At 51.9% G+C, this 14,836-nt stretch overlaps 1 protein-coding gene across 10 annotated transcripts in view; it reads left to right on the forward strand.

Annotated features, from left to right (window-relative positions):
- PKNOX2 (PBX/knotted 1 homeobox 2) overlaps positions 1 to 14,071 on the forward strand; it is a 319,107-nt gene extending 305,036 nt beyond the window's left edge. For all 10 annotated transcript variants that reach the window (XM_058687202.1, XM_058687198.1, XM_058687200.1 and 7 more), the window contains 3 exons: positions 9,754 to 9,830; positions 10,743 to 10,921; positions 11,911 to 14,071. In XM_058687202.1, the coding sequence (XP_058543185.1) occupies positions 9,754 to 9,830; positions 10,743 to 10,921; positions 11,911 to 12,137 (483 nt within the window). In that variant the 3' untranslated portion in view covers positions 12,138 to 14,071. The remainder of the gene's footprint in view (positions 1 to 9,753; positions 9,831 to 10,742; positions 10,922 to 11,910) is intronic.
- The last annotated feature ends 765 nt before the right edge of the window (positions 14,072 to 14,836 follow it).

A 14,836-nucleotide genomic window follows, 5' to 3' on the forward strand; every position in this document is an offset into this window, starting at 1 on the left:
GCCCTGCATATGGGCTCCTGACCAAGGAGAGGGTGTGGACATGAAACCCAGCTGTAGCTTCTGTGCCTTGGCATTATCTTCAGTTACTCACAAATACTCTACATGTGCCTTGCCACCTTCCCTGGGCCTACCATTGTATTAAGCCCCAAGGAATTATACATCTGTCCCTGTCAGAGACCCACTAACAGGATCCGTCTACAGCTGACTTAGAAAACAGTGACGTCTCTTACAAACAGGAAGAGTGCGTGGTCTATGGAACGGGCATGGTTCTGGATGTGAGTGCCATACCCCTTCTACCTAGCCAGGGGTACCTGGGGCAAGTTGCTTAACCCCATCAGGCCTCAGTCTCCTCTGCTCTAAAATGGGAATGACAATATCCAGCTCACAGCGTCGTAGTGAGGGTAGAGTAAGATGATAGATGTGACAGTATTTTGTCCTGATACAGACACCGCCATTGTTGCAAAGGCCGCCCGTCTCCCTCCGGGAGTCCCCATAACCTGCCCTGTCTCAGAAAGAGCTGAGAGAAATCTTAACACTTCTAGGGAATCTGTAGGGAAAAGTAAGAAAACTTGAAAAGCAAAATCGGAGGGACTTAGAAAGACCATTTTTGTTCCAGAATATCTTGTCTGCTACTTTTTTCCTTTAACTGTGTCACACTATCTGAAATTCCACTCATCAGATATCCACTTAAAGGTATCCAATCCCTGTCAAAAACAGATGCCTATTGAGAGACCGGGACGCCATCATTCCTTCACAGCTTAGTATGAATTAGTTCCAAAGCTTGCTGTTTTACTCCCACTCAGCTAAGATCCACTTCATGGGAGGAGTACCAATGCTTGTTAGTGGTAGAAAATGAAGATCAGGACATTTTTTAACACAGCATTTTGAGGAGGCAAACCAGGCTGACATGCCAGGGAAAAGGTTTCTAGCAATTGTTCTGTTTCTAGCAGATTCTTCGAGGTCCCTGACCTTTTGAGAATCCGATGGAAGTTTTATCTGCATCATCATGAATATAGTTTCAGGAGATTTGACCCTGAAGTCCCAGCAGCCAGAGGCCTCAGATTCAAAAAGCTGACCACAGGGTCACACGAGGGTCCTGGGGCTGGTGAGAAAAGGTGCTCAGAAGTGCCAGCAGGGAAAGGAAGGAGGTCCAACTCTGTGCTTACCATCTCAGAATTTACTCAGGTCTAGTCTGCCGCCTGAAATTACAGTGAGATCTCTTGTTTGTCCCCGAATTCTGTGGGCTCCTTTCCACCAGAACACAGATCTTTAACTAAATCAGCCTTTGGGGCTAGCCTGGAAAGCTAGCTGTTAAAACAAAATAACTTGATTCTATGGGGAAATGTAATCCAAGTCCCAAGTATCGTATCTATCCACCAACACCTAAGTTTCAGGTATGAGACATAATTCCGCAGTCAAGGGACTGATCATTTAACTGGGGGATAAAGTATACACAGAAACCAGGAGTGGTCAACCCATGATGTAATCAAGCGCTAACACACATACACACACACACGTACTCCAGGGGTCCGAGAACAGAGGACTCAGTATAGGTGAGAGGAGTTTGACCATCTGTGTTGGTCAGACACATCCCGATTAGTGTGTCCAGTACTGAGGATCACATTTCAAAAGGTCCTTTGGCAAGTTGTGTCCAGAGAAGAGCGGTCAGGATGGGGAAATGTCTGTTCAAATGACTACCAGGAAACGTGTCATATGATGATTGGTTAAGAGGACTGGGGATGTTTGGTCTGTAGAAAAGATGTGTTCCTTATAAGGAACGAGGGTTTTGGAGGTACACAGGCCTGAGACTGATCCCAGCTCCATTTTGTACTTGCCATATGACCTTGAACAGGTCAACTAGCATCTCTGATGTTAATTTCCTCTTCATAAAGTGGAGACAATAATACCCGCCTGTGGTGAAGATGATCAATAATATGTTAAAAAGCGCAGTGCCTGACAGATGGTCAAGCCCAGAGGTGGAGTGGACGTGGTTAAAGATACAGGGGGTGTGATTCTTGGCTCTGACACTCACTGCTTGTATAACCTGGAGCCAGTTTTTTTTAACCCCTCTGGGCTTAGTTTTTCTCATGGGTGAAATGTGAAGAAGGATGCCCATTTTATAGGTGCCTAGAAAATTCAATGAGAATACATGGCAGGTACTTTGACAGGGTAAGTATTCAAAGTTAACCAAAAACTATAGACATCCCATGCGTGGTGGGTAGCTCTTGTCATGAAGTGAGAGGCAGTGCTAGAGGCCACTGTGTGACTTCAGAGGACAGTGTAGGCTCTCTGGATGAGTAGGGAGAAGACTTGAGTTCAACAGAAAGACCTTCTCCACCATCAGAGCAAAGGGCTGCCGCACCGTGTCCATTGGCTCCGCAGAGCCACGTTTCCCCACCTTTTCCGAGATGGTGCACACAGAAAATGACAGTAAACCAACTACGTTGCTTGTAGCTGGAGACCAGCCAGGGGACTCCCACCGCCCTAGACCCCACCAAGCCACCTTGGCACTATCCCTGCACACCTGTAAGTTGTTGGGGTGCATCGCCGAGAGCACTGGCATCAAGGACTCCTGCGCAGTGGGAGAGCTGGTCTCAGAAACTTCGAAGGCTCTGTGCAATACAGAGATGTTGGTTTTTAACAAGCCCCACAGGTGATGCTGATGAACCAAGTTAAGGTTCAGTGGGGGAACTGGGACTTGGGCGAGGTCTGGAAGGGTGGCTAGGATTTAGGATTGGGTAGAAAGAGAAAGAGGAGTTGTTCGGGTAAGAATTCTCTCCCCACTGACCATCAGTGCCTCCTGTCTGCCCTGTGATTATTGCTGACCAAAGAGAGTGACCCCTCCTTCTAGTGTTATGAGCATGAAATCCTCCTTTCCCCTTACTCCCCTGGAGGATGGGGAACTGTGTGGCTCTTTGTTGTGCCATGACTTGTCTGTCCCATGGTGCTCAGGCATTGTATCTGTAGAGCTTCAGTGGAAGATACATCAAGAGCTAGAAGAAGTCAGGCCAGCCATGTCTTGACACGGTCATCTCTCTGTGCCAGAGAAACATTAGGTCTTGGATTCCTGCCAGTGATGTGACACTGTTTTCTCACACCCACCCTTCATGTGGGATGGAGAGGGCACAGTTGAAGCTGCCCTCCAACTCCCCCAGGACAGACAGAGAGTGTTGGAGGCGTGCCCTGGGGCAGCTGTAGTCCCAGGGCATGGGCCGCACTGGCTGCTTCAGCAGCAGTGAGTCCCAGGGGAGGAGGTGAGATTGGTGGTCTCCATTAAAGATGGGACCTTGTTGACAATAGATTGGGCAGCCGCAGGGCTGGATGGAGCCCATGAGAGAAGACGGGGGGTGGGGGGGTAAGAGACCACTGGCGTGCACTGTGTCCCAGGACCCTCCCTTTGGGAGCCTGCAGTTCTCAAAGATGCCACCTGAAAAATGGCCAGGGGAGATTTACAACCTCACAGCTTCCCCCAAGAAGCCCGAGGCCCACGTTCGGGGGAAATACCCCATCGTGTGTGCACAGGGACTGGAGCAGTCCCAGAATCCAGGAGATAAAACCATTTGAAAAAAAGGAGCACATCTCTACATGCGCAGAAGGGGCTGCCGGGGACTCCTGCCATGTGTCAGAAAAAACAACCTGTGGCTTTTTCCCAGAGACGGAACCACGTGTGCCAAGCAGCAGATTGATTTTATTCATGATTGATTGATTTAACAAACACTCATCGAGTGCCAGGCTGCCAGGCACTTTTCTGAGCACTTTCAAACAGTAACTCACTCAGTCCTTATTACCACCTCAGGGTAAGTGGAAATCTTTCCCCCAGTTGACAGAAGAGGAACCCGAGTCACAAGCCCAAGGTCTTGGGCTGGTGAGAGACCAGGATTCCAAGCCAGAGAGCCTGGCTCTAGAGTTCACGTTTTACCTACTTCACACCATGCTGCCCCCAAGACTCCTCTAGAAAGCCGGCCAGTGCACCTCCGTGGACCCTAAGGCCCCCAGTCCCCCTCTCTTTCCCCACAAACATGCATGGAACAATCACTTAAAGGAACGGCCCTTTGAGTAAGTAAGGGAGCCTGAGTCTAGCTAGAATTCCTGGGAAGTCTGAATCCCTGATGCTCCCCACTCTCTCCCACTCTTCTTCACTCTCGAGGACACACAGGGAAGGGTGGTAACCACCACTTACCCCTTAGGTTGCTATGATCATCCAGGCCACAAATACATACTGAACACTTACTGTGGGCCAGGCATTTTCCTTAGCGTGGATGAGGTGGCAGTGGAAAGAAAGGTGGGGGTCCCTTTCCTCAAAAACAAGCAGCATGTCTGGTTTGGGTGACAGACAACTAAGCAAATCATCCATGTAGCGCATGGAACCCTGGGAAGGGTAAGCGTTGGTGCCCATGGGAGAGGAGTCCGAGCAGGCATGAGGGACTGGGGTCGGGTTAGGAAGGTCCGGTCTTGTGGCAACGTGAAGGAGGGATTGAAATAGATAGCAGAGGGAGGGGGAATCGTTCTGAGATTGCGGGAGGGTGAGGAACTGGGAGGTGGCAGATTTTTTTGCAAGGGAATACTATACAGCAATGAAAATGAACAGCTACAGTTATGCAGAACAACCGTACATGAATCTCACAACTCTACTGTGGAGTGAAATACCGCATGCTGTCTGATTCCATCTACATAGGGTCCAGAAACCAGGCGAAAGTAAACCATGATGTTTAAGGATGAGACATAGATAGCAAAACTACAAAGGAAAGCAAGAAAACCATAAAAATCAAGTTATCTTTGGGGACGATATCTTTTGGGGTTAGTGATTAGGAAGGAGCACAAAGGGGGCTTTTGGGTGATGGTGGCATCCTATTTTTTCACCCGGGTGGTGGTCACACTGGTGTTTGTGATATTATATAAAGCCACATACGTTTTCGTTCTTTGTACTTTTCCGTGTGTGTGTACAACTATAAGGGGGAAGGGAGTAAAAAGGAGAGAAAGAAGAAAGGAAGGTCTGCACAAGGTCAATTTCAGTAAGAAGGAGAAATTCCTCTCCATTCTAAAAGGCTCAGTTTTTCCTACTTAGCCTCTCTGAAATCAGGATGCACCCCGCCGTCGGTGGCATCTCCGATGTGATGAAACGGGGTTGTTTCAGGGACCCCCACCCCCACCATCTTGACTGCCTCTGTTCACTTGGCATCTGACCCTCCTAGAGCAAGGCCACGCCCACAGAACTGGGGCTGCCACAGGGCACGCGCCCAAGGTTGGTCAGGAAGGAGAAGGGAAGAGGGCTGTGGTGGACACCAGTGCGGTGCCAGTCATGGCGGGAAAGGGGGGATGGAAAACTGTCCCCAAGCCCTGCTTCACCGACAGCACAAGGCCACTGGCCCCGGCAGTCTCCCACTTCCTGTGTGATGTCCCTCGGTGACTGGCAGGCCTCATGCTTATGTGCCCAGGCTAGGAGGTGGAAGGACAGTCTCGGGGTGCAAGAAGTGGTCAGGGACCTATGAACCATCCCTGGCCACACTTCCTTCTGGCCCAGAACCCCAGGAGGAACTCACTCTTCCAACCAAAAGGTGCCTTTAGCTTCAATTTAGGCCAGATGAGACCTGAGTTAGGAGGCCGTAAAGCGACATATCAGAGAGAGGCGGGAAAGAGTGTAGGTCAGATTTCAGAGGAACTTCCTGACGGCAGCTGTGGCGCCATGAAACAGCTCCTCTGAGTAAATGCTGCAGTTCCCTTCCCTGGAGACTCAACAGTTGACTCCGTGCTGTCTGGGGGGGGTCTCACTACATGGTACGGATTGAGTCCCTGGAGCGCACGTGCTTTACCTGCATTATCTCATTAGATCAGCCCCCAAGTCCAAGAGGGACCCACTCTTTTGTTAATTCCACGTTAAGCCAAGGAAGCTAATGATGGAAAACCTAGAACAAGTTGCCAAACTCACATAGCTGGTAAGTGCTGGGTGCAGGAGTTGACCTCTCCAAAGGCCAAGCTCCTTTCCACCAGGCAGCTCGGCCTAGTTGTGCAAGTCTCCATGCCGGCCCTGAGAAGGATCTCTCATTTTCTGGTCCGTTCTGTATCTCTTTTTCGAGGAAGGATTATGTACTTCCAGAAAGCGGCTGCCACTTCCCTCTCCGGCTCCAAAGGAGTTCTTCCAAATAACGATCAGAGAACAGCTACTATGGCTTGATGGCTTACCACGATCTCATCTGATTCCTCTTCCCGTCCTTGGCCCCGAGCCTTTCCAATTGTGCTAAAAGTAGCACTGACCAAATCGAGGTCTGTCCAGGGCTCAGGACTATTTTGACTCTGTCCTCAGGAATCATCTGGTCTGAGGCGTGTCTGAGCTGGACTGCTCCCATGAGAACTCAGATGCAGAGCCAGGAATGTTCTGGCCGGCACACCTGTCCCCAGAGCTGAGCCAAAGCTGCCACTCACCCCATGGCCTCCACCACGTGCCTCCTGAGATACTGGTTCCAGGAGGGTTGGGTGGTGGCACCTGCAATGTGGGAGGATGAGAGGTTTATATCTTTATCCATAAGAGAACAGCCAGCCAGTTTCAGTGACACTGCCTCTTACCCTCTCCATTACACGGGAGCATGTTAATCTATGGATTTATGACATCCACTCAGCACAGAGGCCTGCACCAGGAACCTCCTTAGAGACAGCAAACATTATCCTTCCATGAGAGGCTGAAGGATTTCCTGCCCTGGAGGTCTTTAATAGTGGAAGAGATTTGCATCCGACTGGCTTAAATGTAAATCCTGGTGCAAGTCCCCTGCCTGAAATGCCAATCCCCTCCTTTGCTAGAATGGCTTGGCCATTCTTCAAAGTCCAACTAAAGTCTCACCTCCCTCGGGATGTCCTCCCTGACCAGCCCAGCCCACCCTTCTCTTACCACTCAATGGGAACCAACACACTGCCCTTTAATAGAGGTTTCTTCCCCCTGTGCCTGTAGCTTTTCCCTCTATGCTGTGAACTCTTACAGCCAGGTACCTTTCACTGCCAGCACCCAAGATGCTGGAGCCCCCCACCACTGGTGGGCAGATGAACCGGCCCAGCTGGCAGGAACAGCCTTGCTCTGCTCAGGAAACAAGCTGGCCATCTCCTTCTTGTGTTGGTTCACTCCTGTGTTCCATACACAGACACCAAACATCTACTCTGCCTGTTACCGGGCTGGACAGTGGAGATACATTGTCTGATAAGACCAGGTTCCTGCCTGAGAACAACTCTCGGTATCTTAGGGAGACATATGACCATATGGCGGGCTATATACCCTCTAGATGGAATATGCCCACTATGTGGGAATTTGTTATTGAATTCAATAATATTCGATAATATAGTTATTCAAACAGTGGTGACGATCTCTGTCCCGGGAAGGTGGGAAATGCCTCACAGAGAATCTGATCTGTGACAGGTCTTCCCAGAAGCTCAGAAACACACACAGTGGGAAAGTGGGAGAAGGAGCTTTGCAGTGGAGGGAACAGCACGTGCAAGGGCAAGAAGGCACGAAAGGGCCTGGCGCAGCCTGGGAAGGCCGGAAAGATGCCGTAGTTTGCTGTGTTCTCAGTCCACCTGGCCGTGGACAGGGAGGCCGCTTGGCTCCTCATCATGAGTAAGGGAATTGGAACTCCACGGGGCAGGAAAGTAGGGCTTGGGCCCTGCCCCTTCCTCAGAAGGTGTCAGAAGCATAGAGCCCCTGCTCCCCTACCCCTGGGGCCTGCAGTCTCTCCTCCCACCTCCCTCTGTTCCTTCCCAGGTAGGATGAACTTGGCTCCTGTGACGCTGATGTGTTGTCTTGCTCGTGAGAATCTTAATGTTGTATGAATCACAAGGCACGGCTGCCCTGGCATGGCGGTCAGGGTCAGAGGTGTGAATTACAACAACATGTGACCCTCACTGCTTCAGTCAGGGGGTGCTGAGGCCAACTGCTTTCCTCTGTCGCTGATAATGAGAGTGCTTCCAAGGCTGTTGCTCGCACACTCATTCCTTAGACAGCCTCAAGCACCTTGCCAACACCATCCCATAATACTAGTGTGAAGAGCCACCTCCTGTAGAGCACTGGACGAGTATCATTCCGTTTAATCGTTAGATGACTTTATGATCGGGGGGTTAAGGGACATGCCTAAGAACTCATAGCAGGTCGTGACAGAGCCAGACTCTGAGTCCCAGCCTCTGGGACTCCAGAAAGCCCAAGCACCACTTTCTAACGCCACCCTGATCGTGAAAAATGGTCCCGGCTTACGGAGGCTGGACAGAGCCCCCCCGCCAACCCCATATCTCCCTTCACTTCAGGACAAGGTTCTGACCCGCCCAGGCAGTCATCACACATTTACTGCATGCCTACTGGGTACGGGGTGTGGTGCGGGGACCTGGGAAAGACACAAAGACCCAGAGACCCAGTTACCATGTGGCTCCCCACCCAGTAAGTGGGACGCAGAAGGACCCCTATTCCACCACCACCCCAAACTTTCCCATTCTTAACGTGACCTGTGCAGCCTTCCCATCACTCCTTCGAACCTCCTATGGTGACCATTACCCAAACCACTGCATCTATTGCTTTGTCTCTGCTTTCTTTCCCTCAGCAGTCATTTGCATGTCATTTGCACGTGGAAGGCACTGGGGATACATTAATAAGACAAATTAATAAGACATGGTCTCTGCCCTCATGAAGCACAATCCAAGAGAGGGAAACCAACATGTAAACAGCACAGGGACTGATGTGCGCCGGGACACCACTTTCTTACTCCCACAAAGACACAGACCCAGTCTTACAAAGTGGCAGCATGACGTGAGGGCAAGAAGACTGGAACAAAATGAAAAGAACTGACTTCCAGGCTGGTGCCACCACTGGGGGAACATTGGAGAAGTCGCTCAGTTTCTCCGTCTATCAAGTGGGAATAACGATACTTGACCTTATAAAATTTCAGTGATATGCTCCATTAAATGAAATTTAGTGCATGAAAACAATTGACAGGTTACCAAGTATTATTCAACTAGAGTTATCATTATATTTATCTTCTGTCTCCTGGGATGCCTGCATAAATCTGGGCACACAGTAGATATTCAGTAAATACCAGTTAATTTAAAGTGAACTGATGGGGCACCTGGGTGACTCAGTCAGTTAAGCATCCAACTTCAGCTCAGGTCATGATCTCACAGCTCACGAGTTCGAGACCTGTGTTGGGCTCTATGCTGACAGCTCAGAGCCTGGAGCCTGCTTCAGATTCTGTGTCTCCCTTTTTCTCTGCCCCTCCCCCCAACTTGCACTCTATCTGTGTGTGTCAAAAATAAATAAACATTTAAAAATAATAAATTAAAAAATAAATAAATAAAAATAAATTGAATTGGTTCATACACCCATTTACCACCTTCTGATAGTCCTATAGGCCGTTGTCAATCCTAACACTAATAATGCTTGACCTGCCTGCTGGGGGTTGGCCGTGAGGACCAAGTCAGGATATGAAAGTGCCTTGGAAGCTATCAATATTGAACTGTACTGACTCTTGGGGAACCAATTGGTCCGCCACCCTGTGGGGGAGCTGGACTGAGGCCAGGTGGCCCTGAATGTGGAGCCACAGTCAGGGGACAGCCTCTCCCAAGCCTTAGTCCCATTGCTTTTGGGAAACAAACATTGCACTTGTCCCAGTTTGGGCTTCCAAACCGCTGAGCTGCCTGGACCAGGGTAGTGCTTGTGATGTAGGCATGATCTCTAGGGGGCCCGGGACCACCAGGTGCCCCGCCACATTAGCCCTTTACTTCTCATTTCAGCACCCCTACCCCACGGAGGATGAGAAGAGGCAGATCGCAGCCCAGACAAACCTTACGCTCCTGCAAGTAAATAACTGGTGAGTTATCACCTACCCAGAGGCTCTCAGATCCGGGGCCACTTGCTTGGCAGGGGAATGCACAGCAGGGAAAAGAGACAGCTCAGCACAGCCCAGCTACCACAGCGGTCCTCCCAGTTGGCCTAGAAGTGGAAAGCGAGGGTCAACCCAACCGCCTGGAGCTTCATCTGCGGCTTCTCAGCGCCCTCTGCTGGGAGATTGTGTCAGGAACATCACTGGAGGCTTCTTGCTAAAAATAGAAAACCCTGCCCCGCCTATAAGTACAGAGACACACAGGAATGCAGGCATCCAAAAGCCTGGAGGAGCTGCCGGTGGTCATCTGGTCTACCCACCAACTATGTAAACTGAAAAACTACAACATTCTACAAAGCTGGGAGTGGGAAGAGGGAGGGACAGTTGACTGTGGACCTCACGGGGATCTGTTTTCCCCTTCTCTGTGTCTGGCTGGGCTGTCATGGAAATCTCAGAGAGCGAGGTCTGGTTGGATGGGAGTAGACCCAAGAGTTGGGCCCCCTGATCTGAGCCCTGAGCCCTCTGGAGAGAAGTCAGAGTTTAGTCCTTCTGACTAAGGGGCCTCTTACTTCCTCTGTTCCATCCTGACCAGTCCTGAGTAGAGACTTCTGACCCTCCTCATGCATTCCTCCCAAGCTGCTTTGTGGTTACCAAGCTCCAGGTGATCCCACGAGCCTTGCAGTGCCCGGGGGTCTTCTCCCGGCTGGGCTTTCACACCCTAGATCAGACCCCAGTCTTCCATACGGTGGATCAGCAGCTGAAAGTCCGGGAGCAGCTCTACGCTCCCTGTATATGTGCACGCATGCCCACATGTGTGTGCGTACACACACACACACACACACACACACACACCACAATTCAGGGGTGACTAACCAGGTCTCTACCTTTACCCCTGGGCAGGTTCATCAATGCCCGGAGGCGCATCCTGCAGCCCATGCTTGATGCCAGCAACCCAGACCCTGCCCCGAAAGCCAAGAAGATCAAATCGCAGCACCGGCCCACCCAAAGATTCTGGCCCAACTCCATTGCTGCAGGGGTGCTGCAGCAACAGGGTGGTGCGCCAGGGACAAACCCCGATGGTGAGACCGGGGGATGAGTGTGCTCTAGACTGGGGCTGGCGGGCGGGCCTCCTGGACACACGAGGGCTGAACATCTACTCGCCTGAGCGGCACTGGCGGCTCTGTCGCCATAATGAGCCCCACCCGCTCTCTATCAAAGAATGCGTGTAAGCCTGAGAGAAGGGAATGTTTTTGCACATGTCTTAACAAGCCGCAAGCAACCTCACAAAGATGAGTGGGAGGCCATGGTCATCAGAGTCCGTGACTGCTCAGCAGAGCCCCCTCCTCCCTCCCACGCCCTCCCGAAAGTTCCTTAGCGCCGATGAGTGTCTGCACAGCTCCCCAAGAGCTCGGGCCATCTATAAATACTGAAGCAGGCAGCTGGCTCATGAACGGAGGCCAGGAAGAGCTTTGTTTTCCCAGCTTCTCCATCACACCCTCCATATACACTTTTCTAATTGCCGGTCGCCTGGTGCACAATGAATAATTCAGTAAGCCAGACATTTTATAGCTTGGCACGTGAAGACAGCTCTGTGTGGGAAGTGAAGTGGAAGTGTGCGTGTGCACGTACATACCTTCGTGTGCATCTATAGGGTTGTGTTCAGGTTCCCGTGCGATGGGCAATTGCCACGGGAGGCGTAGAGGAAAGAAGCAGATTTCGAGCTAGACTGACCAAGGAGAGAATCCCAACTCCTGGCTGACTGGCACCTTCAGCTAATAACTTAACCGTCTGAGACTCGGTTTCCTCCTCTGTCGAATGGAGGTAATAACACCCACAGTGCAGAACTCTTAGAAAGTCAAGGTATTTAACGTACTTACATAGAAGATGCTCAGTAAATGGAAACTAGGAGCGCCTAGGGATGCTAAGGATGAGGCGGGGAGTGGCCAACAAGTGCACGGGCAGGGCCCGTCATACCCGGGAATTGTCCACCGCCCCCTGAGCCAGTCCACACCACTCTACCCAACACTGAGATTCCTGGGCCTGACCCTTGCCTTCTTGTCTCACGTAGGCTCCATTAACTTGGACAACCTGCAGTCCCTGTCCTCAGACAATGCCACCATGGCCATGCAGCAGGCTATGATGGCCGCACACGAGGACTCATTGGATGGGACAGAAGAAGAGGATGAGGATGAGATGGAAGAGGAGGAGGAAGAGGAGCTGGAGGAGGAGGCCGACGAGCTTCAGACGACAAATGTCAGCGACCTGGGCTTGGAACACAGTGACTCCCTGGAGTAGTTGGCAGCCCAGCTGGCACTGGTCACCGAGCAGGAGAGGAGTGTCGTCGGGAGGGCTTCAGGGTGGGGGGAGGGGGGCATGGGCAGGCAGCACCGAGGAAGTTGGGCCCTAGCTTCCCCAGATCAGTAGCTTGAAGAAATGCAGAGCAGACGCCTGCTCCTTCCCAAACCACCAAGCTTCAATGAGTACCCCAGCCCCACTTCCCTAGAACTGCAGAGGACTCCGTTTGCGGGGCCGGTCAAGCAGCCCATACGGAAAGGCGGGAGTGAGAGCTGGACTCACCAAATCCCTGAGGACAGATGGCACCCACGGCCCCCCCACTGAAGGACTTGAGTCGTTTACAAGCCCTGCACTGTGAGGCAGATCGGTGCTGTTCAACAGAATGAGCCTTGCCAGGGACACAGTTAGAAGGAAAGGGAGAGTCAAGGGCATCTGGGTTCCACCCCCGGAAGGTTCTCAGCTCCTCTGAGAGACATTCAAGGGCAGGAGGAGCCCAGACGCATCACCAGTGGCTAGCAGAGTGGGAGGCCCTGAGGCCTGCCGACCACAGCTCCCTGGGGCTCCCGCTCATTCCTCCAAGGACCTGTCTCAGGCACGGGCAATCACAGACTTGGGAGAGAGGGTAGGAGCCACCACAGCCACCTTCTCTCTCTCTCTCTCCCCAAAATGGATGGTCAGCTGGCAGGCTCAGATCGTAGGGGGTTGAGCGGAATCCCTTCCCCTGGGTTGGCTCCAGGACCCAAGGAGATGGCACAACCTGAGCTAGGAGCCATATCAAAGTGACTCTGGGGACCACAGCCATCCCCAGGTGGTCACAGAGCTCAGCTCTCGTAACAACAGGACAGTGGTGTCTTATCCCAGGTGTTCCAGCCCTCAGCCCCCCATGGCTGTTGCCCTGCTCCCAGGCTGGCCTCACCAGCCCCATTCTCTCTTCTTCATTCTTCAGAGAAGACAGAAGAAACATTGGAAAGAAGCATCCAGTCCAATGGGAAGCCAGGGGTTGGCGAAGGTGCTACATCCCTCTTCCCATCAATATCCGAAGTGTGGGCCAGGGCCCAGAGCCAGGCGGTGCCCCACCCCACACTCTCGCTGATCTAGCCACCACCACGACGCACGGCGCTGGAGGCACCGGGGCTCCCTTGAGGAGGAGGCTTTCTACCACCTGCCCTAACTCACACCCTCCCACCCAACTTCCGGGCCCCCATGATTGGCACCCCTCCTCCCCTCCTGCTCCACCCCTTGGCTGTGAATGATGGGACTGGTCACACGTGTGTTTTCCATTGGATTTAATTTAATGGACTTGCAGTTTCATTTGTAAATTGTGCGTTGGCCACCTCCTTCAGTGGCAGGATGCGAGTGGCTACCTGGCTCCACTTGAGGGGACCCCTCAGGGCCCTCTGGGGCTTCCCCTCCCCCTCCTGGTTGGGGTGGAGCAAAAGGATGGTCGCTTTCCTGAGGTCTCCCTGAGATGAATGTATTTCTCCCCCAAAAGAGCTGATATTTAATGTTTTAATAGGGATTTTTGAAAAACAAATAACCTTATTTATAATCTGGGTGATCCAATCATTTTTTTACTCCCTTTTGATGCCATAGGTAGAGGAAAGTCTAGCTTTTTTGGCGTGAGACTTTTGCAATGTGCAGTGGGATAAAATACATTTCCTTTTCTTCATTTTTCTTGTTCTCTCTCTCTCTCTTATTCTCTCTCTCTCTTTCTCTCTCTCTCTCTCACACACACACACACACACACACACCCTTTCACCTACCACTTTGGACAGCGACCTGCCCCGCACAGGCACACCCGCACACATGTGCCCACACATCCTCCTCCAGCCCCTCCACCTGCCTAATGTTATGCAACCTCCTTCTGATGTATCCACCAAACCAGTACTGAATGTGGCCGAGAAGTTTTCAGTAAATCTTATTACCTACCATAATTCTGGTGCGCGGTTCTTTTTCTGTGGTTAGCGGTTACTGGGACCCTGGACCGGAAAAAATTTGGAGCCTCAGCCTACCTCTTGTTGAACCGACTACCCATGGAAGGGAACAAGGTAGAAGGCTCTCTGGGTGGCCTCAGTTTACCTTTCTGGGCCGGAAGAAGACAGCCACATTTGGCACACACTGTCTACGCGTCTGGCTGAAAGACAAAGAGATTAGGGAGAGACAGGAGGAAGCTCTGCGCTGCCCTCTCCTGGCAGTTCTCTCCCATAGCAGTGGAGCACTCAGACTGGTCTCTTCCACCACCCTCTACCTCCCTCCAAGGCCTCTGCTCTTCCCAGCTGCATCCTAGGCTCTGAGGATTTTCATCCTCCAAGCTGGTGGCCCCAGTGCCCCTCCCCCAGCCCTCACATGCCCATCCGGGTCCCAGGAATCGGGAAGGAGAGGAAGTCTTGACTGCCCCATTTAATCCTAGAGCTGCGACCAGAGGGGAGCCTGCCCTCTGAACCCCAGGGCTCAGCACTGTGTTCCCTGGGACAAGTGGAAATTTAGGGACAGCTTCGCCCCCTAGACAAGCAAGCTTTCTTACTTTCAGTCCCAAGGTTTTCTTATCTGGGCACTGTTGGTGAGATCGAAGTCCAGGGCATCGGTTTAGAAGCAGGAGTGAGGAGTTCCTTGCTCGCTCTGGCAAGGGCTGGGACACCCTCCCAGCCAGGCTGAAGGTGCGGAAGGGAGTGCTTACACAGGCAAAATGGCTCTGCACC

This window comes from Neofelis nebulosa, chromosome 10 (assembly GCF_028018385.1).
Source record: "Neofelis nebulosa isolate mNeoNeb1 chromosome 10, mNeoNeb1.pri, whole genome shotgun sequence".
In the NCBI taxonomy this organism is placed as follows: Eukaryota; Metazoa; Chordata; class Mammalia; order Carnivora; family Felidae; genus Neofelis; species Neofelis nebulosa.